Source organism: Protomyctophum bolini (assembly GCF_963924005.1).
Source record: "Protomyctophum bolini genome assembly, chromosome: 17".
Taxonomy (NCBI): domain Eukaryota; kingdom Metazoa; phylum Chordata; class Actinopteri; order Myctophiformes; family Myctophidae; genus Protomyctophum; species Protomyctophum bolini.
Genome location: NC_137878.1, coordinates 13019239 through 13046895, shown reverse-complemented (window position 1 = coordinate 13046895; position 27657 = coordinate 13019239). Strand labels below are relative to the sequence as shown.

At 42.9% G+C, this 27657-nt stretch overlaps 1 protein-coding gene across 1 annotated transcript in view; it reads left to right on the top strand.

The window, feature by feature from the left end:
* The window catches only part of trappc9 (trafficking protein particle complex subunit 9), a 285531-nt gene that overhangs the window by 3060 nt on the left and 254814 nt on the right, over positions 1–27657 (top strand). Inside the window, exons 3-10 of the mRNA XM_080787679.1 lie at positions 102–559; positions 3815–3960; positions 5334–5459; positions 6756–6782; positions 13371–13492; positions 15909–16034; positions 18626–18842; positions 27382–27525. Coding sequence (XP_080643805.1) covers positions 102–559; positions 3815–3960; positions 5334–5459; positions 6756–6782; positions 13371–13492; positions 15909–16034; positions 18626–18842; positions 27382–27525 — 1366 coding nt within the window. The remainder of the gene's footprint in view (positions 1–101; positions 560–3814; positions 3961–5333; positions 5460–6755; positions 6783–13370; positions 13493–15908; positions 16035–18625; positions 18843–27381; positions 27526–27657) is intronic.

The window sequence follows — 27657 nt, the reverse complement described above, 5'->3', positions numbered from 1 at the left end:
TGTCATGATTTAGAAGACATTTGTAGAACCTGGTCTCAGGTCTCAATAAAACAAACGATTCAACCGATTAGTTCTGATCTTATTGCTCCGCCCCACCGCAGGTGAGCGTGAGGGACTCGCAGCGCCTCATGTACATCCGCTACCGCCACCACTACCTGCCCGAGAACAACGAGTGGGGGGACTTCCAGACGCACCGCAAGGTGGTGGGCCTCGTGGCCGTCACCAGCTGCGCCTCGGCCGCCGACTGGCCGCTGACGGCGGAGCGCTTCAACGCGCAGAAGGAGCTGTACGGCACCACGCTCTACGACTCGCGCCTGCTGGTGTTCGGGCTCCGCGGCGAGATCGCCGAGCAGCAGCGCACTGACGTGGCGTTCTACCCGGACTTCGACGACGAGTGTCCCGACGTGGAGAAGAGGGTGGAGGACTTCGTGGAGTCCATCTTCATCGTCCTGGAGTCCAAGCGGCTGGACCGCGCCACGGACAAGTCCGGGGACAAGATCCCGCTGCTCTGCGTGCCGTTCGAGAAGAAGGACTTCGTAGGGCTGGACACCGACAGCAGGTGAGTTGGTTTTCTTTTTGATGGCGGAGCGCTAAACATCTTTAGTTTAACAACTTAAACCCATACATTACTGAGAGCCAGGAGTACCTCAGGGCTCTATAGAACAGTGGGTCGGGAAAATAAGCTAATGTAAAAACTTGAAAATCCGCTATTTTCGTGCGTGACACTGCCATGCAACTAAGTATAAATCGGGCATGAATTTCCACTGTGGCCTAGGGCTGGGGGATATGGACAAAATCAAACACAATATATTTGATGAAATACCTCAATTATCGATATTGAGACAATAACATACATTTTCTTTTAACATTTTCCCAAAAATTCGAAAATAGCTGATTTGTGCTTCTTTGGACAAATGTTTAAGCCCTTAACCTCAACACTTATACGCCATATCACACGGTATTATGATATCCAACATTTTAGACGGTATCTGGTCTCATTTCACAATATCAATATCATATAGACATATTTCCCAGCCCTAGTGCGGCCATCAAGTAGGCCGATGATGATTTTGCATTATGTAAAAATTGTCGTTTCTCATGTGTGTCTATATGCATTCAAGGAGCCCATTACACGAGTGTCAAAAATCTTCCAACTCAAAAAGCTGTCTGTGTTGATTTTTGTTCCTTTTTACTCATATTTCTTTGTTTGGTTTATTTGTCTTTCTTTCTTCTTTTTGTTTTTCTTTCATACCACTGTCCTGTGAGTTTATTGTTGGGTGTAAAAAGGTGAGCTGTTGTCGACACACATGGCTTTAGTTTAAGAGCTGTAGCAGCAGTCTCATCGGCTTCAGCCCTGCTCCAAAGTCAAACCCCAACTTCCCTGCTCTTGTGCACACCATGCGCTCCTGATTGAAAAGACAAGCTCATCACCCTTACCCGGGTTTGATTAAACCACTTAAGCCCTGTCGCATGCTTCGTCGTATGATAGTGGTCGTGCTGCGTGAATAGCCGATCCACTAGCTTGATTTGACACGTTGTGAGCCTGTAGATTTTCTTCTTTTTTATATAAAACGGTGAAGACATTTTCACCTATAATGACATATACCCAAAATGGTTCAAATACAAGCATGAAGTTGCCTAGTTATTTATAGGCTATTATAGATTGTGAGGGTACTTAGTACATTAGGTTGATCTTCTACTGCAGGCAGCTTGATTATTGTTTTATTTTATTAGGCCTAACATAATTCAAGACTCAATAACGTATTTGTCGCACACTCAAAAGTAAGCAACCATATCTATGTGTACTTCGTTTTTTTATTTAAATAATGGACTATAACCCAGCATTCATATTTTCCATAGAATAGTCTAACACCGGCAACACACCACTGACATCTTTATATATGTCTAACGGTGAACACTACCACAGCGAGGTGAATCTGAAATCTCTTCTGACACATTTCACACCATCTGTGCAGCATTTTTCCATAATATTCTTTCGAACAGGCTCTGCACAAATCGTTGCTATAAGTCACGTCCTTCCTACCTCATCTAGCGCGCACAGCCTTTCTTCTAGGTACAGTACATACATACAGTAAAGCTGTGTGCTGCATATTATTTGCATACTCGCATTACAATGCAAATTTATGTCTCTTGAGACCCTTGAGGCCGTTTGATGGTTTGAACCTGTGGAGCACATGATGGCACAATCCATGCAACGGAGGTTTAGTTTGGGGGGGGGGGGGCGACCTGTGGATATCAGGGATTGGGAAGGTTTAGTATTTGACTGGCGGTTTTATTTTGATCTAGCAGCAGGAGAAAATCAGTTTTCAATTTGGTTTCTAACTATCAACATTTTAGCTGGGGACCCACTGCAACCCCCCTCAAGGACCCCATGGGGAGAACCACTGGGCTACATGGATCTCATGTCATCATTATTCATGGGAACATGGCATTACCTTTCAGCTTGGCACAGCATTTGCACCTACTCATGGAAACATGAATTTGATAATGACATCCATGTCTGATGATGGCACAATATAAATGCTAATGTTTAATGAACGGCCACGTTCTTTTGGCTATTGATCTGACGTAGGTCTTTGCTGTAGATTTCCTACGTACTGTACCTCCCAGATTATAATCTATTTCATAATTCATATTATCTTACATCAGTGGTTCTCAAACTTTTTCAAGGACCCCACCATAACTCTCAGACCGGTTAAGGGTACATTTGGAACCCCCTCAATGAACCCTGAGGGTCCCTGAACCCCACTTTTAAGAACCACTGTCTTAAGTGAAGAAGAAAATAAGAAATTTATCAAATCAATTTAATTTATTTTTAGTTTGAAAGGTCACCTGCAGAGCCACATTATTGTCCGTTCTTGACCTTCCCAGTCGCTCAGATGCTAGTAGACAGACACCGTATTGTCCCTATAGAAACTCTTTCTACCCCCTTTCAGTCTGTTTTGAGTTCCCTGTGTTATTTATTGTCTAGGTCAGACCAATGGATTTGTTCTGTTGCCCCCCCCCCCCCCCCCTGTGCTTGTCCCTCCCCCACCCTAAAGTATAGTACACCTCCCCTCCTGTAGCTAACTGATAAGATTCACTCCGTTCCGTTGGTAAGATATGAAGTGACATTCATGGCAGAAAGGTTTTTTTTGTACGGGTCACTCACGCGTAGGGCAAAGTTAATACCATATAAAAAGGGCAGGCTCGATCTGTTCAGGGCAGTAAGAAGAATGTATGCCATCATATTGTGCATAATATTAAGCAAAGCCATTTCGTATATAGTATAGCACATTTCAACAACGAGGCAATTCAAAGTGCTTTTACACGACACCTTAAGTATTGGAGACAGGGATCATTAACAACTTTAAAGGAGTACTTCACCCTACAAATCAATTACACACCCCATGAAGCCTTGCGTTCATGGAGATTTTAAGCCAACAATTCGATGACGGGATACTCGGTAGAATACTCTTTGAGTCGACTCCGCTGGTCATCAAATTATTGGCTTAGGAATGTGCCAAAAAAACCCTAAATCTCTTTCAATTCAAGGCTTCCTGGGGTGTGTAATAAAGTCTTTTCTACTTCTTTAGCCCCATATACTTGCACGAATAGTGCTAGAGCAGATATACACAGCTACTATCTGTTACATTTAGAGATGCCCAAAATAGGGAACGCCAGATTGAAAGTGCTTTATAAGACAATGCAAAAAGAAACGACATTATCCAAGGAGATTTGAATCCATTGAAGACAAAGTGCCTTTCCTTTTGGTCTGACGAGGTCTTTTGACTCTCCTCTCCCTCTCTGTCAGACATTATAAGAAGCGCTGCCAGGGCCGGATGAGGAAGCACGTGGGAGACCTGTGCCTGCAGGCAGGCATGCTGCAGGACGCCCTGGTCCACTACCACATGGCCGTGGAGCTGCTGCGGGGCGTCAACGACTTCCTCTGGCTCGGTGGTGAGTGTCTGTTTTTGGCAGCACATTTAGATTTTTAGTTTTAGTCATGGTCTCTCTTCAATAGTTTTCATTTAATCACCTGGAGTGTTTTAGTGTTAAGTCTAGTTTTAGTCGACTAAGTATCATAAGATTATCATAAGTGGACTACAGTAAAATGTATTTTGGTGGGCCTTGATGCCCACCAAATTATGTTTTTACACTTGCTGAAAATAGCTGATCTACAAGCTCACAACGCGTCGCAGAGCGACACGTTGTGAGCTTGTAGATCTGCTAGTTTCAGCATGCAAACAAGTGTAAAATGACTTGCGGTATACTGGATCTCTTGTCCACTAGTCCCTTCCTAACATTTTAGTCTAGTTTTTATTTGTTGACAAAATTGTCAGTATATTTAGTCTTAGTCATCGAAGCTTAGTTTTCATTTGGTTTCTATTTAGTTTTTGTCAGTGAAAAAAGGTAGTAGACGAGCATTTTTCGTCTTATTTTTCGTCTACGAAATCAACACTGGTCAACTGTATGTATTATTAAAGGGACATTTCACCGCTGGAAGAAACTGCAGTCACTCAATGTTGATAGTATTTGTAGTAGATAACAGTAGCACAGTTAGAAAGTTGCGCCCTTTGAGCCTATGGCCAGAAAAAAATATGTAGCCTGTGTGTTTGACTATAGGGTTTGACTGGATTGCTGAATTCCTACAATGGCTTGTAGGCAAACTGCTTTGGTGCACTGCTCCTCCTTGTGGAGACCAAATGAATGTTAGCAAAACAAAGCATATTCTGAAAGTGTTTTATTGATCCAAATATAAATGTCGTCATCATATCGTTCGGTATCGAATTGTTTTGCTATGCAAATAAATCAATACTATATTTTTGTGCGTGGTATTTAGCAATTTTTTGAAGGAGAAAAGAAAAAGAGGGGTTTAATTACTTGGTTTAAAATAATGTCATTGTATTTTAAATGGTTACTGTATCGATTTTGAATCATTGAATCGTATCGTATCGGATCCCCATGAACCAACATCGTCCATGTATCGTATCGTCAACCATCGTGATACATATCGTATCGCTGTTAAAATGTATCGTTACACCCCTAATCTTTACTGCAAAGGTATTATCATCTCACAGTGCCTGCACCACAACAAGCATCTGTTGGGTGGTTTTTGTTGGTAATGACTTCTTCTGTGTGCCATGGATCACACCGCCTCACAGACCGTGCCGACCTATTCACTTCTTTGCGTGTCGGCAGAGCCCATGTGGATCGCTGTGTGATCTGTAGTTCCTCTGATCTCGGTGTCACAGACAGGCTGCATGTGGTTCACTTTCACACAGGCTCACTGATGGAGTTTCTCTCTTTTTTTCCCTCTCCTCCCCATGCAGCCGCTTTAGAGGGCTTGTGTTCTGCTTCCGTCATATTCCACTACCCAGGGGGCACGGCGGGGAAGGCAGCGGGCCGCAAACCCAGCGTCTCCCAGTCGGCAGACGCGGGCAAACGCCACAGACCAGGTAAGGCGCACGTGGCTGGTTCTCAAAGTGGGGTCCTTGAAGAGGTTCCAGGTGGTTTGTTAAATTAGCAAAACCAGTTTAACCTTGATTATTTTTTATTTTTTTACTGTGTTCAAACTTAAATTGTAGATTTATACAATTGTAGCTTGTAGGCATGTAACGATATATCGTATAAAATCTCAGGGGGGAAGATAAAAGAAAAGATTAAAAAAAATACGGTAATTTTTCTTTAAAATGTAATATCGTGAAAAATCGTATCGTGAACCTCGTATCGTGAGTTGAGTGAATCGTTACATGCCTAGTAGCTTGTAGATTTGCTATCTTTGAATATATATATATATATACAGTATAAACTAGAACAATCACACAAATCTTCTCTTATGGGTGTCCCTAGCACAAAAATCTTTTCAGATGTCATGGCAACGTTTGAGAGCCACTGCTCTACGTATGGTGACAATGACAGAAACATGTATGTTTTTAAAATCCGCACCGGATGGTGAAAGGTCTGTGAGCGAGTCCCGATTGAGTGTGAGAGAGTGTTTCTAGCGACTCACACAAAAACCTGGACATCACTAAGCTTCATCAGCTTGTGTGCGTGTGCCATGCACTACTAGATGTTCAAATGCATGAACTAGCAACGCTTCCGCTGTTTGGCCTTCAACAAATAAACACATATATTGAAAGTACTTATCCACATACTCTCGTTTGTTAGCATGTTATTAAGTACTGATTTAACACCATCTTGTGTGCTTTTTTTTCTTTCCTTGATACATTTGAATGACCTGTAATTTAGACCTACCTAGGTGTAAAATGTAATTGGTGACCAATTTGCATTGCAAGACATTACACTGTGCCAGTTTTCATACAGAGACTGATTGGTCTGTTGGAAATAGTGGGGCATACATCCAATACCTGCCTGCCAGTGGCTATACAAAAACCCACTGCTTTTAAATAAAAACATAATGAGGTTCATTCACCACTATTTTATATTGTTGTACGTGACAATAGCTGATCTACACGCTCACAAGGATCCATGACGTGCTGTGAGCTTGTAGATCTGCTGTATCAGCCCTTTTTGACAATTTGCCCCAAATAGTGACATGCTCGGGGTTAATGTGGTTAAAATGGCCTGGCTGCAGCTTTTGTTCCATATATCTTTTGCTCAGGTTCAAGGTGAGTGCCATTGGGAGCTGCAGGCAGCACTGAAGTGTGCTCTTGGGACTAACATTGCTAACACTGCTAACATTAACGCCTTGTGCCATGGAGTGAACCTGCATTCTTTCTCTCTGTCTGTAGGGGCACAAGAGGTTCTCATTGACCCAGGTACGGAATGTCTCACACTAACCAACATAGATGTAGTTAGGGGTGTCACGATTTTCTTTTTCTTAGATTCGGTTAGATTTTCTATTGATAACTTTCGTCGGAAGGAAAATAATGCAATTTCAATCCCGGAGGCTTTTGGGTGAGGCAACTCAAGCTGGTATTTTAAAGTATGCTTCCGCAATCTACTTTTGTGTCTCTTCATTGAAACATTTGAGCCCTAGCATCCCTACTGTATGCTGGGGGCGAAAACTTGGCAAAGTAGCCACTTTGCTTGTATTTCCAGAGAAGAGATTTGTTCTAGTGGAAAATATCTAATCTGATCTGATCTAATATAGAGCACTGTGGGAATCCAGTCAACTAAGTAACTAACATAAAACTAAGCTTTAAGTTTTTATCTGCAGTGTTGCACTCTTAACTCTTCACATCAAACTGCAGGTGCTGTAATTCAAGCTCTCGATAGAGCTCGAATAGCAATTTGATTTGACATCTTAAGTTCACAATTCGATTCTCTCATTTTGATCGATCGATCAATTCTTTCCGACGCTTATTTCCTGGCACCCCTATAGTTGTAGTAAGTGTTTCCTGAAACCCCTATAGTTGTAGTAAGTGTTTCCTGCCCGTTTGCTTGCAGCCCTTACCTCTTAACAGTATGTACTTACTGTATGTACTGTAGTATGTGCGTGCTTGCATTTTATTTCGTGATTCATTCAGAACCATTCATGAATGAATCCAGTGTTTTACTTTTTCCATTTCTAAATCTACTTCTGGTGACAGATACTATTCTCCTGTGTTCCTTTTAATAATAATAATATATTTTATTTATATTGCACTTTACATTTGAACCAAATCTCAAATGTTTTTTGTAGGGTGAACTCCCTCTCTCTCTCTCGTTCATGGTTCATGATCACAGATCAAAACTGTCCATTAGTTGAACTCTCACCAGGCCAGTCACTACCTCCGGTTGCAACTTGGGGGCGGCGGTGGCTCAGGGGTAGAGTGGCTGGATGGTAGCCGCAAGGTCGCCAGTTCGAGCTCAAGTGTCCTTGAGCAAGACACTGAACCCCTAATTGCTCCTGATTTGCTGGTTGTTGCCTTGCATGGTTTCCGCCAACCATCGGTGTATGTGTGTGTGTGTGTGTGTGTGTGTGTGTGTGTGTGTGTGTGTGTGTGTGTGAATGAATGGGTGAATGTAATCTATGTAAAGCGCCTTGGATAAAGGCGCTATATAAATGCACCATTTACCATTTACACCTCTCACATTTTAACCAATTAACTCCAACCTATTAAACTCATTGTTGACTGTAGACTGTACATACTGTACGTACGTCCATGGCCTAATGCATATCAAACTCATTGAAATATTGACATAAAATGGGCTGAAAATCACTGGACCACATCAGGACTACCATGACTCTCCCAAATCTGAAATGGTTATTAAAGCTTGCGTGCGTGCGTGCGTGCGCCGGCGGCGGCAGTAAGTGGTGCAAAGCGTCTGTTGCCGAAAATCTGCTGTTGAAATGCGCGGTGGGTACACTGTTGTAGGGATTGTAGGGAAGAGAGCAGAATGCTTGTTGTTGAAAAAGACATCAAGCCATAGGCTAATAGTAGCCATCTGTTGGTGTCGGCAGTGCTCTGGTGCATTCAGTCACTTGGTTCCAAACCACTGATCTCCTGACTTCATTCAACTGCCACTAATCTGTAGTAGTCTGTTTGGTTGGAGATCTATACCTTTTTAATGGGAGTTCAGTCTGACTGCCATACACATGATCTGCCAGAAGGTGGCAGTGGCACCCAGTTGGTACACGTTTTAATTTAACCCATTCTGGGCGGGAAGTTGGGAACCCCTTGTTGTTTTAAGCATTATGTTATACTTTAGCTATTGAAAAATATCTTATTCTACAAGCTCATAGCGCGGCACCAAGTGCAGCGCTACGAGCTTGTAGGTCTGCTATTTTGGAAAAATCGTGAAAATGTGTTGCAAATCTTTGAATACATAATCTTTCAGAGCGAACGTTTTTAACAAATGTGACCAAATTTGACTGGGAGACTGCCATTGGATTTTTTAAATTTTTCGTTTTTTCATTGGTTGTTCAGTTTGACCCACCAGTTTTGGAGATGGCTTATAGAGTAATGTCTTGCAGAAAACAGCGAGTTGAGAAAACAGGCTTGAAAGGTTCACTTCTGTGGACTCTAAAATTACACCTAGCTACATGTTTAAGCATTTATTTCATATTTACATGTCGATTTCAGCTCTGACACTTTTCCAGAGATTTTTTTTTTCTCCTCTGCAAAGCTGGAATTTGCGCGATGGCAGTCTCTCAGTCAAATCTGGTCACATATCTTTGCCTCTCCTCCATGAAACAACATATTTTGAGATGGGGGTCGGCAGCCAATTACGTATATTTTTTGGGGTCCTTGACATGAAATAATTTGAGCACCACTGACAGAAACATAGGGTTTTCCAGAAAACTCATAATTTAGAAGACATTTTGTAGAATCCAACCAACATCTTAGCATTCACTGATACAAGTACATACAGTGTAACAGTAGCATACAGTACTTTGACCAACCTCTTAGCATTCACTGATACAAGTACATAACATATAGTAGTTTCTGAGAATACGGAGCACAATGCAAATTTGTCTGGAATCTGAAAGTGAAATTGGCTCAGTGTGTCCATTGGTTTTATAATTATTGAACGATAAGGAGTATTAACAAGAGTTTGTGACTTTAATGATAACTACATTGGATCCATTGGAGCACAGGTGCTTTTTACATTTCCTGAAAAGTATATTTTCCCGGTAGGCACAGTATGCATGATTCATTGGTAATTATTGGTATAATCGGCAATATCTGCCTTTAAAAATGAACCGATATTAAAATAAAATTTCGGTTTTAGCTGATTTTATTTGTTTGGATGTGAAGCTGGGGAAAAAAAGCCTTTGATTAAGTCAGTAAATTCAATCAGTTTCAAGCTCTCCTTGGAGTCACAAGTTGAATAGAAATACTACATTTGCATTATTTGCACAAATATTATGCACATCAGTAGGCCTAATGGGTTAATAAGAATGCACTGTTTATTAGAACAGGTGTATGTATGCTAAACCCTATTGGAAACTTGTATTGCAATATTGTTATTGTTTGATTACAAATTACAATTATTACAAAATAAGTACATTTTGAGAAATTGCCTGAAGATCTTTAAAAAATGGGTGAATAATGATGAGGAAAAAACCAGGGAAATCAATTTATTTAATGTCTGCTAACAAAAAACAAATAAAAACTCAAATTAAATGAATCAGTACTCGGGTAATTGGTTATTAACCAAAATGTCAACATTACGCATCTGTATTTTTGGACATACAAGCTTTCAGCCCTTAAATCAATGGTACTGAATGGTTCTCGTGGTGTTGGATGCAGGAAATGTGCACTGCAGCAACATCATTATCCCATTCTGGACGGGGAACCCCTTTTGGTGTTTTTTTGCATTACGTTATACTTTAGCTATTGAAAAATAGCAGATCTACAAACTCATAGCGCGGCACTGAGTGCCGCGCTACGAGCTTGTAGGTCTGCTATTTTTTGAAAAATCGTGAAAATGTGGCAGAATCTTTGAATATATATTTCAGAACGTTTTTAAGTAAAATCTTTGCTTCTGGGGGGGAGGTCCCTGGAACAACGTATTTTCAGATGGGGGTCGGCGGCCAATTACAGATAATTCTTGGGGTCCTTGACAGGGTTTTTCTGAAAACTGTCATGATTTAGAAGACATTTTTTGTAGAATGGAACTCCGATCTAAATGGGTTATTCACACGCGTCACAGTGACAGCGCCACGTCGTTGCTATGGACCCCCGCTCCGTTGCTAGGCAATGAAACTCTCCACTGAAATTTGTATTCTAATCAGATTGGGCCTTGAGGAGGTGCTCTTTTCTTTTACAACTTGCTTCTTTGGAACGTTTTCAAACTGAAGATCTAATTTCTTTTTGCCTTCTTGAGAAGTTAGCTCAAATGTAATTACAGGCCATAATGGTGTCAGCAGGTTTGGAAACGCAAACTGTACTCATTCAACCTGTTTTGTTTGCTTGTCGGGAGAGCCGATGCTTTAATTTAAACCACAAAGTGGGGTCCGACGACCACTGTTCCTTATGTCAGTGAATAGGCGTCAGTGGGTCGCCTGCAGTGCAGTATGAGTTGACAATCTAGTATCACATTAGGTTTAACTGTCGCGATGCGGCGTGTGGTGAGCGTGTAGATTTTTAATCCTCTTCAAATCTTGAACCTTGTAAAAAATATATATATACAAATCTTCTTTCAGGGGTCCCCTCCCCCCCAGCAGGCTGGCACAGCATCCTTTCAGATGGGGTAACCGTGGCCGAATGCATATCAATCTGCGAGGTCCTTGACATGAAAATGTTGGAGAACATGTCTGATTTAAACTGGGTAGGAAAGAAGTGAGCGGTGAAGCCAACAAGGAGGACGATAGACCCACAACTGAGAGCTGGAAAACGGTAGCCAACACCGTCAAACAGTGTGGGGAGCTTCAGACATGACGACATGACGCTGTTTTGTTGGTAGACTTCTGAAACTTCCCCATCTGTTTTCCCAACCGTTAAAATCAGCTTCATCGGACTAGTAGTATTTGTGTAACTTATTTTGGTGCTCTTGGTGACTTGTTGTAAAGACTTGTTTACTGCATCGTTATGCATGTTCTGTGAGCTTCCTCAGCATGGCAACGCGTACACGTTTTTCTTTTATTCATTAATGATGCCTGTTCACGTTCATTAAGCAGCGATACGATCCTGTTTCTCTCTGTATGCAAGCAAGCATGATTCTGTTTATATGACGCTATTTTCTGCACAATTCGCCTGATGGCAACAGCAGGAAGTATAACAAAACAAAAAAAACATGACTACAGGGCGGTAAACTGTGTATGTGTGCGTGCGTGCATGTGTGTGCACGTGCGTCATCATGGCATAATGAGGTCCTGGAGACACCAATTGCAGAAGATACTTCCACAGTGGCAGTTTTCAGTACTTGGTTTGTTTATATGCCTGTCTGTCTGTCTGTGGTGGACAGATTCCGTTCACACGATAGTGTCATGAAACTTGACGGGTGCGTAGTTGAGATCACAATGAAAGACACTTGAAGGGTGCATAGTTGAGATCTCAATGAAAGACACTTGAAGGGTGCGTAGTTGAGATCACAATGAAAGACACTTGAAGGGTGTGTAGTTGAGATCACAATGAAAGACACTTGAAGGGTGCGTAGTTGAGATCACAATGAAAGACACTTGAAGGGTGCGTAGTTGAGATCACAATGAAAGACACTTGAAGGGTGCATAGTTGAGATCACAATGAAAGACACTTGAAGGGTGTGTAGTTGAGATCACAATGAAAGACACTTGAAGGGTGCGTAGTTGAGATCACAATGAAAGACACTTGAAGGGTGCATAGTTGAGATCACAATGAAAGACACTTGAAGGGTGCGTAGTTGAGATCACAATGAAAGACACTTGAAGGGTGCATAGTTGAGATCTCAATGAAAGACACTTGAAGGGTGCGTAGTTGAGATCACAATGAAAGACACTTGAAGGGTGCGTAGTTGAGATCTCAATGAAAGACACTTGAAGGGTGCGTAGTTGAGATCACAATGAAAGACACTTGAAGGGTGCGTAGTTGAGATCACAATGAAAGACACTTGAAGGGTGCGTAGTTGAGATCACAATGAAAGAACAACCTGCATGACACCTCATTTTAATAGTTTTTCTTTATTTTGAAAAACCAGTGATTCACATCCTTTAATGCAGTGGTTCCCAAGCTTTTTCATGTCAAGGACCCCCAAATTGACACCAATGAGCCTGCGGACCCCCCATTTGAAAAGCTATGCCAGGGATCTCCATAAGAGAAGATTTTGACGGCTCTAGCAATGATTCTCAACCCGTTTAATTTCAGGGGTCCCCCTTGACATGAAAATGTTTGAGAACGACTGACGCAAACTTGGGTTTTTCTAGAAAACTGTCAGAATTTAAAAGACATTTGTAGAATCGCCTTCAGGTCTAAATGGTATAGTCCTAGGCATGAATGGCCCCTTATTCTAAGCCCAGTTTGTATGATGATGCCATTTGACAGCACAATGTAACATGTACACAGATGGCAAAGGATCACATCACTTGGTTTATTTCTCGACGAGGATCCCAATGCACCGATCCTCATCATTCTACATCGCTACATTTGTTGGGTGTGACATAGCCTATATAATTATGTAATTTTGACCTTGATCGTGATTCGTGACTTTGACCTTTTTTGGCCCAAAAGTAATTTATTTCGGGGCAGATAACTGGACATTCACTACAATACTTTTGCGTACACACGCACACGCACGCACACACACACTCACCTACACTCACCTGAGTCTTTTATAGGGAAGGCCGTCGATATCACCTTTATGAATTCTTCCTTATTTTCATTCCTACGTTTTCCCCCTCATTTCTGCACTGCTATCAGCAGCAGAACAGACCGGTTGGAAGGTCATCTCGGTGGCATTTCTTTAAAGTTGGCGCGTGCCGTTGTTCCCTCTGTCTAATGCAGGTGCCCTCACGGCCAACGGTATCAGTGCGGACACCAGCGCCGAGATTGGAAGAGCCAAGAACTGCCTGAGCCCAGAGGACATTATTGAGAAATACAAAGAGGCCATCTCCTACTATGGCAAGGTACTGTATCATGACTGCCCAACAAACCTCCCATCTCCATATTCTTAACTTTTTGTGTTTTTTCATTATTCTTTTATCTTAATTTTTTTTATAATAATGTCCTACCTACTTCATATTACAGCGTGACACGCTCAAAATGCAGCGACGCGTTTTGAGCTTGTCCATCTGCTACTTTTTCCATTTAAAATCCATGAAAAGTAACAGTTTTGTAACTCAGTGTTTCCCAACCAGTGGGTCAAGACCTGGGGCCTTTTGTTGTGTTATCCTTTTTAGTATAACCTAAACTACACTTTAACTATAACTTTAACTATAACTCAATTCACTTGCCATTCTTCAAAAATAAGGGTCTCTTAACGTATTAATGTATTTCCTGGGTGCAATTTTCTTTTTCTTTTTTTAATGCAAAATTAGTTAAACATAGGTGTAATGTTAGACTCCACAGAAGTGAACCTTTTAAAGCCTGTTTTCTCAACTCGCTGTTTCTCTGCAAGACATTACTCTATAAGCCATATCTCCAAATGTGAAGCTATTTACCCTGCTTTCATATGACATGAAAACCACACCATACATTTAAAAAATGTCAATGACTTGGCCTCTGTCAGAAGCTGTCACATATTTGCCTCTGAGATGTAGTGAAGTAAAAGTAAAATTATTGGAATAATCGGAAATGCTCAAGTAAAGTACAGTACATTTTGTAGGACTAGTAGTAGTGAGTCCCACCCATCTTGTAATAATCAACATAGTCACCAGGGGGCAGTGTTTTATTATCTTTCAGTGGACCGGGGTAGTCTGTGCCTGCAGCGCCTGTAGGCAGTTTAATGCTAACGGCAGCTGTATATCCTACTGAATGCTATGCAGACAAGACATTAAAGCAGCACTGATGTGAATAAATATTGGAGAAGTATGCCCTGTGTTAACAGCTCCCAGAAAGACCTCAGCAAGCAGCATTAAACTGACGTGGTTGAAATATATCCATAGTTCGATAGTTACATGGCGATGCAAAAAAGATAACATCAAAGAATCCTTAACAATGCAGCAAAACAAAATGGCTCATTAACCCAACAAGTGTGTTCAGTCTCGACGTGCTTTATCTCCATTATTATAATTGCCTTCTTAAAAGTGACCTCCGTTGGCCTTTTTACCTGTACTCGACACGCACTCAACATATGGCCATGGAAATATTAATAGAATTTGAATAAGGAGACGGGGTGGGGCGGAGGGGTGGCAGATAAGTAACACGCACGCACACACGCATTTCAGAGACAAATCCTGCACTTTTACTACACTATTATTTGACAACTTTAGTTACTACTAGTTACTTTATACTTTTTATTATTATTCATACAAAACATGCATTAACCACTTCAGTCCTATTTACATATCGGTCCATTTGGAAATGTTTTGTTTGTCTCCTTTTTCTTTCTGGGAACACGCCACTACTGTAAGGTTTACACCGCTCTGCTTTAACCCGTTTAGGCCTGACGTCGACATTTAAAAAAAATGTCTTCTAAATCCTGACAGTTTTCTGAAATACATTATGTCAGTGGTGCTCCATATTTCATGTCAAGGCCCCCAAAAATTATATGTAATTGGCCACCGACCGTAATTGGCCACCGACCCCCATATGTTATTCCAGGAACCCCTCAGAAGCAAAGATTTGAGTTCAAAACGTTCAAAATTCTGAAAGAATATATATTCAAAGATTTGTGCCGCATTTTCACGATTTTTCCAAAATAGCAGACCTACGTACAAGCTACATAGCGTGGCACCGAGTGCCACGCTATGCCCTTGTAGATCTGACAGTGGTTTAATATACAAGGGGGCCATGGTCATGTTAGTAAATGACTAATATTATCTTCAAAAACGATTGTGTACAAAAAGGCGGAATTTGCATACTTTAGCAGGGAAGCTGTATTTTTTGGTTAGCATTGGTTAACCCAATGGTTAAAACATTAGACATGTTTAAGCAATTACAACGACTTAATTACACTAAAACGACTTTCTGATGTAATAAAAACATTCTTTAACATTCCAAGTTTTCCAACTGTGTTAATGCGGCTAAAAACGAAAACCACCAAAAAAAGAAATAAAATGTATTTAGGTCTATTGTGAAGTTTCATTAGTGCCGACTTGTGGTTGAAAACACTGGGAGCGGTCACATATACTTGAAAGTTGATTAACTTCCATCATGTATTTATTGAGCCATTTGTATTGAGAACAACACTTGTTGTACCTCTGTAATCTTTATGCTTGAAGTTCAAGTAAAAGCATTTTCAACTTTGCAGTGAGGTTTACCCTGGACTAACTGGTGCGTAACACCATGTCTCCCTGCAGTATAAGGACTAACTGGTGCGTAACACCATGTCTCCCTGCAGTATAAGGACTAACTGGTGCGTAACACCATGTATCCCTGCAGTATAAGAATGCGGGTGTGATCGAGCTGGAGGCCTGTGTGAAGGCCGTCAGGGTGTTGGCCATGCAGAAACGAGCCATGGAGGCCTCGGAGTTCCTGCAGAATGCTGTCTACATCAACCTGGGCCAGGTTTGTACTCCACAAGCATCACCCCACATAAACTGGAACATCCTCTGCACACTGCACTTACGCAAGTACGTTAAGTAGATGGATAATAAGCCTAGTATAGTGGCACGGTGGCCGAACGGTTTGCGGAGCGGTCTTGATACCGGAAGGTCGGCAGTTCAAATCCCCGGACCGGCACGTTAAAATTACCACCGCTGAAGTGCCCTTGAGCAAGGTATTGAACCCCTACCATGAAATGAGCAGGGCCTGGCTGTAAACAAGCATCTCCAGCTTAGTCCACTTCCCTGGGTAAACAACAACCTTTGCTTTGCTTTACGGTGGTACAGTCCCCCATCCTATAGAGCGTTGCCCCCTTACACAACGACGCTAGAACCAGAAGTGAATTCCTCGGGAGGGGCCGGGACTGCAACGCTCTATATATGCTAATTCAACTTCAAATGTCATGTTAACCATGTTCTGGTGACTGATATTATCCTTCTTTGAATGGGGAGACGTACGATGTTCGATTAGTTATTTCATTCATTTGAATGATCTCTGTACTGTAGAGGAGTCCTGTAAGTTCATGCATGACGTCCAGGCAGTCTTCTTGCTCAGTACAAGGGATACACTTGGTTTGAATCCATCACGGTGCATCCATCTTTGTCGAGCGTCTCTATACGAACACAATCGGCCATGTTCAGGCAGGGAGAGCAATATTGGTCATTGTATGTAATTCTACAGGCTGGGGTGGCACCTGTCAGCAGGGAGGGGTTGGGTGGGCTGAGTGGGGTGGAGGTGCCGTGTCTTCCCGGTGGGGGCAGTGAGCCAGTCGGGTATACAACAGCAGTGACGATGACAACGCAGACGTGTGTGTGTGTGTGTGTGTGTGTGTGTGTGTGTGTGTGTGTGTGTGTGTGTGTGTGTGTGTGTGTGTGTGTGTGTGTGTGTGTGTGTGTGTGTGTGTGTGTGTGTGTGTGTGTGTGTGTGTGTGTGTGTGTGTGTGTGTGTGTGTGTGTGTGTGTGTGTGTGTGTGTGTGTGTGTGTGTGTGTGTGTGTGTGTGTGTGTGTGTGTGTGTGTGTGTGTGTGTGTGTGTGTGTGTGTGTGTGTGTGTGTGTGTGTGTGTGTGTGTGTGTGTGTGTGTGTGTGTGTGTGTGTGTGGAGGAATTAATTTGCATGACAAACAAAACTGTGGAGACAAGTGGGCAACAACAACAAAAAGGTCCATGCAAGAAATAACTAATCAAGCAATTTATAAACGGTCTGGGGTGCACACAAAAGTCTGAGTAGATGTGAAAATGACCCCAGAAGTGTTTTAAAGTGCTTGGTGTCTGGATTTCGAGACGAGTTGTGCGACGACTTTGTTCTTTTTAACTTTTGATCTCATTAGCGTCGTCAGCACCTCCACAACACTGTCTGCTCCTTTTGAGCTCACTTTGTAACAAAAAAAACATCGCATGGATGCACCTGGGACGTATCCTCAGTGATGTATCCCACGGTCATCGGGGTTTCGGGTCTTGCAACATCATACCCCTCACTCAGGTGACCCAGCCAGTGTGATCAAGTCCCAAATTACTGTACGTCCCAGTAGCTACCCTCGATCAGTCCCATTTATGGAAAGCAAAACAAAAATCTAAATAAATCCAAACCTAAACTCCTGCGGTAAGTGCCAATGCCTAGCCCTAGGGGACCTAATGACAACGGTGGTGCAGTCACCTTTGGCCTTCAGCCTAGACTTTGGAACAACCGATAGAGCCATCTAATGCCTTTGAAAAAAAATGGTCCTGATGAACTTATTTGCCCACCTCTGTAACAGGAACATGAAAAGGTCAGATATATATATAGCCAGGAGCCAGACCCATCAGTAGCAATCAATGAAATATTGATTCTAAAGTCAATAGAGGTAAGGTTAGGTGAAGTTTATTTATAAATCGCCTTTCAGAACAACTGTTACAAGGTGCTGTACAGAGAATGAAATCATAATAAGAACAAGGAAAAGTGTGATCCCTGCCATTCTGTGTTGCCAATGCCTACCCATTGACCCACAACATTTTGGATTAGCCAATTTGAATGGAAACTTACTAATACAGCTTGATCACATGACTCCAGAGATAATATCTACTGGTTTGTGTGAGTTTTGGACAACATTTCTAGAAGTAGTAGCAACATGTGTGTTTTGAAGAAAACATGAAACGTGGCACAAATGGCAGAGGGCCTATGTGGGGGAGTTTCAATCAAGGTTTCAATTGTACGACCTACGGTACGGTTAAAGACTGTTTTGCCCTACAACACAGCACTGCAGCAGGTGGGAATTATTAGCAGCCTTTTAACCCATTCTGGACGGGAACCCCTTTTGCTGTTTTAACTAAGCATTGTGTTATACTTTAGCTATTGAAAAATAGCAGATCTACAAGCTCATGGCGCGCTACGAGCTTGTAGGTCTGCTATTTTAGAAAAATCGCAAAAATGAGGCACAACTCTTTGAATACATATTCTTTCAGAGTGAACGTTTATTTTTATTTTGACGTCGGGGCCCAAATGAATAAAAGTGTGAAGTTGCCTGGTGGAAACGCTGCCTCTAAAGCTGCCCTCTCCCACGTGTCTGTCCACCCCACAGCTCTCCGAGGAGGAGAAGATCCAGCGCTACAGCATCCTGTCGGAGCTCTATGACCTGATCGGCTTCCGCCGGAAGTCGGCGTTCTTCAAGCGCGTGGCGGCCATGCAGTGCGTGGCCCCCACCATCCCCGAGCCGGGCTGGAGGGCCTGCTACAAGCTGCTGCTGGAGACGCTGCCGGGATACTGCCTCTCCCTGGACCCCAAGGACTTCAGCAAAGGTACACCACCTGGTTGACCAGGGATAACCACAAGATGTGTTGAATGTTATGTTGATGTTTTAGAGCCCCCCAGAAAAGGCTTGTAAGTCCAAAAACAAAAGAGAACTTGTGTTCTCAACCAAAAGATCTACACACAACACATTCCCTGCCAGCATTAATTCATTCATTCACCTGTTAACCACCAGCATTTTTCAGTGAAACCCTTATTTTGAAGAATCCACCGGAAACGCAAAAACTGGATCCGTATGTAGATTAATGGTGTGTGTTGTGACGGACTCTAATATATACTTTCACAATTGGCTGTGGGCACAATCTGTGAACGCAATCTCAGATAAAGGCATTTGAAAAGGTGTTTACAGCGAGTGGATGGGAGCCCGTACAGTTTCTGTTTACTTCATCGCCTAGCAACCCAATGCTAATGTATGTAGCATTACTACCGCGGGCTATCATAAACTACTCGCTATAAAGGACCATTTGATGTAGATCTACTAAAAAGTAAGTAAAGTAAGTACGTCAACGGCGGTAGACCGCTGAATTAAGATCTGATGTCGATCTATGTCAATGGTGGGGAATTTTAATATTTTTTACACAACACCGTTGTACAACAAAGCATAAAATGGGGCTAAACAATTCATATTTTCAAGTTGGATTTGTTGATATATTAAAAGAAGAAACTGAAGGAAATGATTATCCGATGATTCGTAAAAGTAATCTATAGAATAGCCACTAAGAAAATAATCCATAGTTACATCCATCCCTACCTACGCCGTGTAAAAAGCCCCCTATGCATTCAGGCCACCACTGCCTTGCTGTTAAAAAGTTTACAAACTGAGTCCAGAGCCAGGCTTCGTGGCAAGGTCTCCATGATAAGCCTCTCTGTTCTATGGACTCTCGACTCTTCAATCCAGCCCACTTTATGGCGAGTGATTCAGAACAAATTACAACTTTCCCACTGAATACAAAGCCTGAGGGTCACCTGTGTTCACCAAGGGGGTCCTTGTTTAAAGGAAGCCGTGGGGTGGATTGTTCAGAGCTACACTGTGGAGCTTCCTGCCCACTTATACCCAATACTGCCCACTGAATGGAAGACAGGCTGGAGTTCATTTGAGGTTACAGCTATAGCATGACAATCTTTTTAACGTTTAACAGTACTTTGACTATTTGAAAATAGCCAATATACAAGCTCACAATGTGAGCTGCGACAAGTTGTGAGCTTATACTGTAGATCTCCTATAAAAAAAACAGCAGCAATATGGAATGTGAAACATTTTTAACAACACACATCTTGTATGGGAGTCCCTCGCACAAAACATTTTCAGGGCGGTGTAATGGAAAGGGAAAGGATCACACACTTTTCAGGACAGACTTTACTTCAATAATGTCTTTATTTCATTAGTGCCACACAAAAACGTGCGTTTTTCAGATTCATTTCAGGTTCATGCCAAGAAATGAACCTGACCAAGCACATTTGCAAAACGCAGTGTACTCTTTTGAACTAATTAAAGGGGTGTTCAACCCTTTTCATGTCAAGGACCCCCACAATTATCTATATTTGGCTGAGGACCCCCATCTGGAAATATGTAGTTCCAGGGACCCCCCGGAAGCAAAGTTTGAGTTAATAAAAGTTAATAAAATAGGTAGACATTTCTACCCATGTTTTTCTTGTGTAGTTCCTCCTCTTTTATTCTTTCTAGTCAGAAAATCTTGCCACATGGGCACTTGCCACAGTAGGGGGCGGTTTGGGACATATGTAGGCAGGCAGTCATGTAGTAGGAAGGTGCGAGACCATTGAGAGCTTTATAAACAAGTAATATCATTTTCAATTTGGACAAGTTGTAATCTGTCAGTTGTTTTCTTAGGCAGTCCAGAAACAAGAATTCATACATTATGAATACTTAATACCAACCGTATCTATGTGTGTTTAATATAAGTGGGGTCCCTGCGAAGGTCGGTGCGGTGTGCCACTGCAATGTTCCCTTTAATTTGTTTTGGGTCTGAGTAAACACCCAAACCTTCTGAGCAGACATCAGCAACTGCTGAGCAAACATACATCACCTTGACACCAACTAGCAAAACATTAGATAATGTGAAGTGAGCGCCCCACACTTCACACAGGTGTTTCTTTTTGCCAAATGGATTTGGGAGTGAATCAATGAATAGTTACATAAGGCTACGCAAAAGTTTATTCTGCATTTGAGCCACGGACCACCATTTGATGACATTTAGCCTTCCAGACCCAAACTAAAGAACTGTATTGATGTTGGTACCATTAGGAGAGATAACAGTTTGAGAGTGTGAAATTGAACCAAATGGAAGAGTTAAAGATCTACTATAAGGGTTAATTTGGTTACCAACTCTCCATTTAGCTGGGGACCACCTGGAACCCCCTCAAGGACCACTGGTGGGCCCCAGACCACAGGTTCAGAACCACTGCTTTAGTGCTTCTTAAGTTTTAAATAGTCTTATCAACATGGGAGAATGCTTGGTTTATTGCAAATGCCATGGAAGAGGGCAAAAATGCTCAAAGCATAAACTCAACACACACACGGGCCTGCGTGTGTGTGTGTGTGTGTGTGTGTGTGTGTGTGTGTGTGTGCGCACTCCCTCCGAGACGAGAGCCCTCCGCCTGCCTCTCTGTGCGTGTGTGCGCACTCCCAGATGAGAGCCTCTCTCTCCTGCAAGCACGCACACACAGTCAGGCTTTAGCAGCCATTAGCATGGTCTGTGTAGCAACAAGCGTTCAAAAGTAACTGCTATGTTTGTCAACCGAAACTGTTCATATCAGGCTGCATGAGCAGCGCTCGAGCACTCGGTTTCTGCCCCCTCAATGTCGTAACTCTTCTATTAGTTGACTCTGGGACTGGGTCAAACCACCGCGATCATGGGAAATGGCTGGGAATGTGCGTGGCAGTGGAAATGCTCAATGCGAACTGTATAAACGTAATACTTAGGCACAAACCAACTATTGGCGAAGAACAATAATGTAACTAAGATATTCGATGAGTTAGCTATATTTGATATACAGAGATTTAGAAGGAATAAGCAAAATTATGATGCGACAATTCCTGCTCCTCCAGTCCGCTGTTTCTCCTGAGTAGTGGAGATCACACTTTGTGGTGTGTGTGTGTGTGTGTGTGTGTGTGTACGTGCGTGCGTGCGTGCGTGCGCAAGTAGTGTGTTGAAAGGTATTTTTGTGGGCTTTTGAAATATGCAGACTTCGTGCGCGAGTGTGTGGTGGCGGAGCCAATGGAGCGAGGGGATGCAGTGTTGTCAGGTCCGTGAATTGTAAGCGAGTTGGAGTGTGTGTAAGTAGTGTGTTGAAAGGTATTTTTTGTGGGCTTTTGAAATATGAGGACTTGGCAACCCACTCATCAGCAACTTGCGGTGTCAGTCTCCGGTGTCGGTCTCCCGGTCGCAAGTTTTCCACCTAGACATTAACCAGCCACTTTTGCAAAGCTGCTGGTAAAAAGTAATCAAGCCGAGAAAAAACAAAGGCGTGAATGAGCGTTTTGGCATCGTCCCAATGACAAATAGGCTCTGATTCGTGCAATATTTCTACGGTGAAAAAAGGCAATCTTGTGTGAATTAAAATTCAATTCGGAATCAATAATGACCCCCGAGTTATTTACTGTACTGTTACTTTCTACAGTCTGCTTATTATTTATTCTTTCTGCTCACTAGAACCGTCGTTCAATGGTAGAGAATAGGACTCTGATAGACACGTGGTACACTTCTCTCACTGCATCACACGTCCGACTTTGTGTAATATGGTGGTGTATTTAACCCATTTAGGCCTGAAAAAAGTGTCTTCTAAATCCTGACAGTTTTCTGAAATACCTGTTTCTAGGGGGTGCGCACGCTTTTCCGACACACCGAAGATCCGAAGCGGGGGGACATGCGATGCGATGCGAAAAAGCGATGGTCCGACATGCGCTGCTCCCGTGCTTGCGGTTAGGGTTAGGTTAGGATTGAGGTTTCGGATCAATAGTATGTCGGAACTAAAGCCTGCACCCGTTTCTAGGCCTATATCACTCAATATTTCATGTCAAGGACCCCAAAAATGATCTGTAATGGGCCTCCGAGACCCCCCATCTGAAAATATGTTGTTCCAGGGACCCTCCAGAAGTAAAGATTTGAGTTAAAAACATTTTTACGACTTTTCTAAAATAGCAGACCTACAAGGTCGTAGCGCACCACTCGGTGGCGCGCTATGAGCTTGTAGATCTGCTATTTTTCAATAGCTAAAGCATAACGCAATTCTAATTGCTAACACCAAAAGGGGTTCCCGCCTAAAATGGGTTAAGCTGTGAAATGCACTTGCTCACTTTCTCACTCCGCAGTCCGCACCGTGCTGCCACTCCACCGCTCGGATCGCAACCGTTGCGGCTCCAATTATCGCTGCTGCTGCTCACCATTCCTGCGTTTCATCACCCCCTCCTTCACCCCAGCCATCCACCCTGTGGGCTCTGATGCTACTACGTCTCCTCTGGGGGGAAGCTTTACCATTGTGTTATATGCTTGGCAGGGAGTGACACATTCAGAGCCTTGACACCAAACTCAATTCTCTATGATGCTACTCAAGGAAAGCTAATTTATGCTCCGTCGTAAGACATTGGAAATAGCTGATATAAGTTATAAGTTATAAGGGGGGGGGGGGGTTCCTAGCCAAGCAGTTCACATTAGCCTTTTAACTGGAACGGTCATCTCACAAGACCTGAACTATATACAAGTACACCCACCACCACCACCACGGCTTGGGTGCCTGCCATGAGTCCTTGCAGGGCTGGAAAACCTTGGTGTGATGATTGTGAGTGTTTTGGCAGAAGGTGTCAGGAGGGAGTTTATTGAGCGATAAGAACTGGCGAAGAGAAAGCTCAAGTGAGAAAGAAAATAGGACTCAATGGTGCATTTCTGCAATAACGCTGCCACGGCTTAAGATATGGAAGGGCAAATGGGGTTTTAAGGAGCTCAGGTACCCCCCCACGCCCTCCCCTTATTCCCTCCAGAAATCACAGGCAAGAAAGGGCTCTTGCTGGCTGTCTCCTTATCTCTCATGTGTCCCCACGTAGACCCACAACGTGATTATCCCCAGCTCCTTTTCTTTTAACACGGTTCCACAATGCCAGGGAGTTTCTTGTCCTGTGATATTTACATGCTAATGATAACAGAGAGGCGACGATAATGGAACGAGGAATCTCATCTCCCTACAAAAGGACCTGCAAATTCGCCTTTTTCCATTGGAGTTGGCCCGAGGAACGGTGGCTTTTGTGTCAGGGTTTGTGTGTGACAGGGCGATTGCTTGGCGGTGCCACCGCTGTCATTATCTTAGCTAATTGGATTGCGAGACACCTCCACTATAAGGCTTGAAAATACCACAGATGAAGTAATTTTTTTCCTTCCCCCCTCAAAGGGAGAGAGCAGGCACATCCACGGAAAAAGCCACAGTGTCGTCTGGATTACTAGCCCTATAGATAAGCACTGGTGTTCACAGAAAAGCACTGGCAGACAGGTTGAACTCTATTTTTAGCCTGCTTAGTGGGTGCCGTTTTTGCAGAGGGGAAGAAAATAGCTTAGGAGGGATTTGCATTAATGGGTGTTTTTCAGGTGTCAGAGGAGTCGTTGGGAACGAGTAACAACCACAGGAGCAGAAATGTTTATTACTGACCGGTATCGCCATCGGTTCAGTGAACCGGCATGCAGATTAATTACCACATGCCCCCGCCTGTCTCCAGCTCTCCACCGTTTGCTCTTGTTTTCTTTGTCCTCGCAGTGAAGCAGCATTTTGACAGCTGGGAGTGGGACCTCTAGGGGTCCATAGGGGGGAGCTGGGGTTCTTATGCAAGCCCTGCTGTCAGGGAGGGATTCATATCAAGGCCCATTATTTATTGGGCATTTGAGCCACAGACCACCATTTGATGGGATTTAGCGTCTCAGATCCAAACGGAGGAATATTTTGATGTTGGATGAGATTTATTGATGTGGCACTGGTACCATAGGAGAGATAAAGCCCAACACACACCGTCTGTGAACGCTGCGCGTCAAAACAGCCACCTTCGTTATTTTCAATTAACCTGTCCCACACCGGCGGCGTCAGACGCACGCTGGCGCACGTTCACGCCTCGCCTGACGTTCCGATACGCCGCTGTTCTATTTTCCAGGCGTTGCCACGCGGCCTCCATCTGGGAATCCGACGCGGCAATACTGTGCCGCGTTGCTGCGCACCCGCTTCACAGACGGTGTGTGTTGGGCTTAACAGGAAAACATTGATCAAAATACCAATTCTTCTATATTCTCTAATTGTGTATCAATTTCAATTCAAACTTTATTCAAGACACTCACAGGGGGGTCCATAGGGCAGAACACATAAAACATAAAAACACAAAAGTAAACAAACTATAAATAAAATAAACAAAGCATAAACAAGCAAACAGGGGGGACTTATCTCTGTACATACAGGCTAGAACGCCAGTGGCTCCACAGCTTAGATGATAGTCTGACAGAGCTCTTAGCCGGGTTAGAGAGTGATGCAATGATGCTGTTCTCAGAGTCTGTTAACCTGCACATAAATCTGTACATCAGGTTTCGTAGCACAGCAGGGCAAGTGGGTACATTTATTTCAACAAACATTTGACTGGCACTACAGCATCTTGGGGCTTTGAGCAGCAGTCTCATGCAGTCATTATATGCCACTGTCATTTTTTGCAGGCTGCCCTTTTTGTAGTGTCGCCACAAGTGGGCAGTGTACAGCGGAGTACAATAAGCTTTAAACAGTGATATTTTCACAGGAGCAGAGCAGAAATTAAACTTGCGTATGAGTGTGTTGGCTTGGGCATACAGTTTACGCCGCTCTCTAAATATATCTCTATCATCAGATAGGTCATTTGTTATAAAATGACCCAGATATTTGGTCTCTTTGCATTCTTTTAATGCCATTCCAGACAGGTAGAAATCAGGAAATACCAGCTTACTGTCTTCCTTACTTCTCACAATCAGAGTTATGCTCTTTTTAGCGTTGTACTTCACATCAAAGTCGAGGCCGTACTGTGAGCACACTTTTAGTAACTGCTGGAGACCAGCACTGTATGGGCATAGAACCACCAAGTCATCTGCAAACATGAGGTGGTTGATGAAACAGTCACCAATGATACACCCTGTTTTACATGCATTCAACTGTACAGATAAATCGTCCATAAAAACATTAAAAAGGAAAGGAGATAAAATGCTGCCTTGCCTTACCCCATTGGTCACATGGAAAGGAGCGGAAATGGAGTTACCCCATTTAACCAGCATGGTCTGGTGTGCATACCAGTAAACCAGAATCCTTATTATACATCTAGGGGCCCCTCGCAAACATAATTTGTTAAAAAGTTTACAATGATTGACTCTGTCAAAGGCTTTAGAAGCATCAATAAAACATGTAAATACCGTGGTGTTTTGACTTGCATATTTGTCCAATATCTCCTTGAGCGCAAAGATACACATGTCAGTGCCAGTCAGTGTGTAGACTTCTTGTAAATTAAAATTAAGTTATACAGATGTTTAAAAATTATTTAACTCTTGAGAGTGTAAAATGAAAATGTTGGTCCCGGAACCAAACGGAACTGCAACCAAATGCAAGGGACCATTTCATTTGGGAGTGGAGAGGATGCTGTGAGTCCAGACCTCAACCCAATTGAACACTTGTGGGATCTGCTTGAGCGTGCTGTACGTGCTAGAGTGACCAACAGAATCACGTTGGATGACTTGCAACAAATCCTGGTTGAGGAATGGGATGCCATCTCATAGCAAAATGTGGCTAGGTTGGTGACCAGCATGAGGAGGTGCCAAGCTGTTGCGGCTGCGTTTGGATAATATGTGTTGTTTTTTTTCTCCTTATTACTGTGGGAGAGTGCAATCATCCAATCCACTAAGCAACTCAAAGCAAGGGTTGAATACCAACCATTTCCCATTTTGGCAAATGTTTTGGGGGCCCTACACGCACCTTTAGCTGTGTTACTCATTCCAAGAATGCAGATCCTTACAATCTATACCTCGTTGTAAAGATTCACAATTATTCAACAATAGCAGATCTACAAGCTCACAGTGCGGCACACAATAAGGCGCTGTGAGCTTGTATCGCTGCTATTTTTTAATAGCCAAAATGTGGTACAGGTTTAAATGATTGTGATTAACTACTTTTTAACTAAAATGACACGGATACTTTCCTGGTTTTAACTCATTAAGGCCCAGGAAAGCATTTCAGATTTTAGCCTGGGCTATCAATACTAGCAGACATACAAGCTCACAGCACATCACTTTTGAATTAGAAAATAGTTTGAGAACTACTGATTTAGAAGACATTAAATGTCTTCTACCCGATTCTACAAATGATGTAGAATCGCCCACAGGTCTTAATGGTTTAATGGGTTAAATGTACTATGGGGTATTTGTATGGTGTAGTAGTATAATTAAAGAACACATATTTTCTCTCCCCCTTCTTTCTCTCTCTCTCTCTGTCTGTCTGTGTGTCCGTCTCTCTCTCTCTCTCTCTCTCTCTCAGGAAGCCACCGCGGCTGGGCAGCAGTGCAGATGCGTCTGCTTCATGAGCTGGTGTACGCCTCACGTCGTATGGGTAACCCCGGCCTGTCTGTCCGACACCTGTCCTTCCTGCTGCAGACCATGCTGGACTTCCTGTCCGATCAAGGTCAGATCACGTTCAATGGCTTATTGTTGTGCATATTGTTCTTATTGCTTATTGCCTTCCTGCTTGGTCCCGCCTTATCACTGCTTGCAGCTATATTTTTGTATTCCTTTGAAATGCAACGGAAGGCCACCG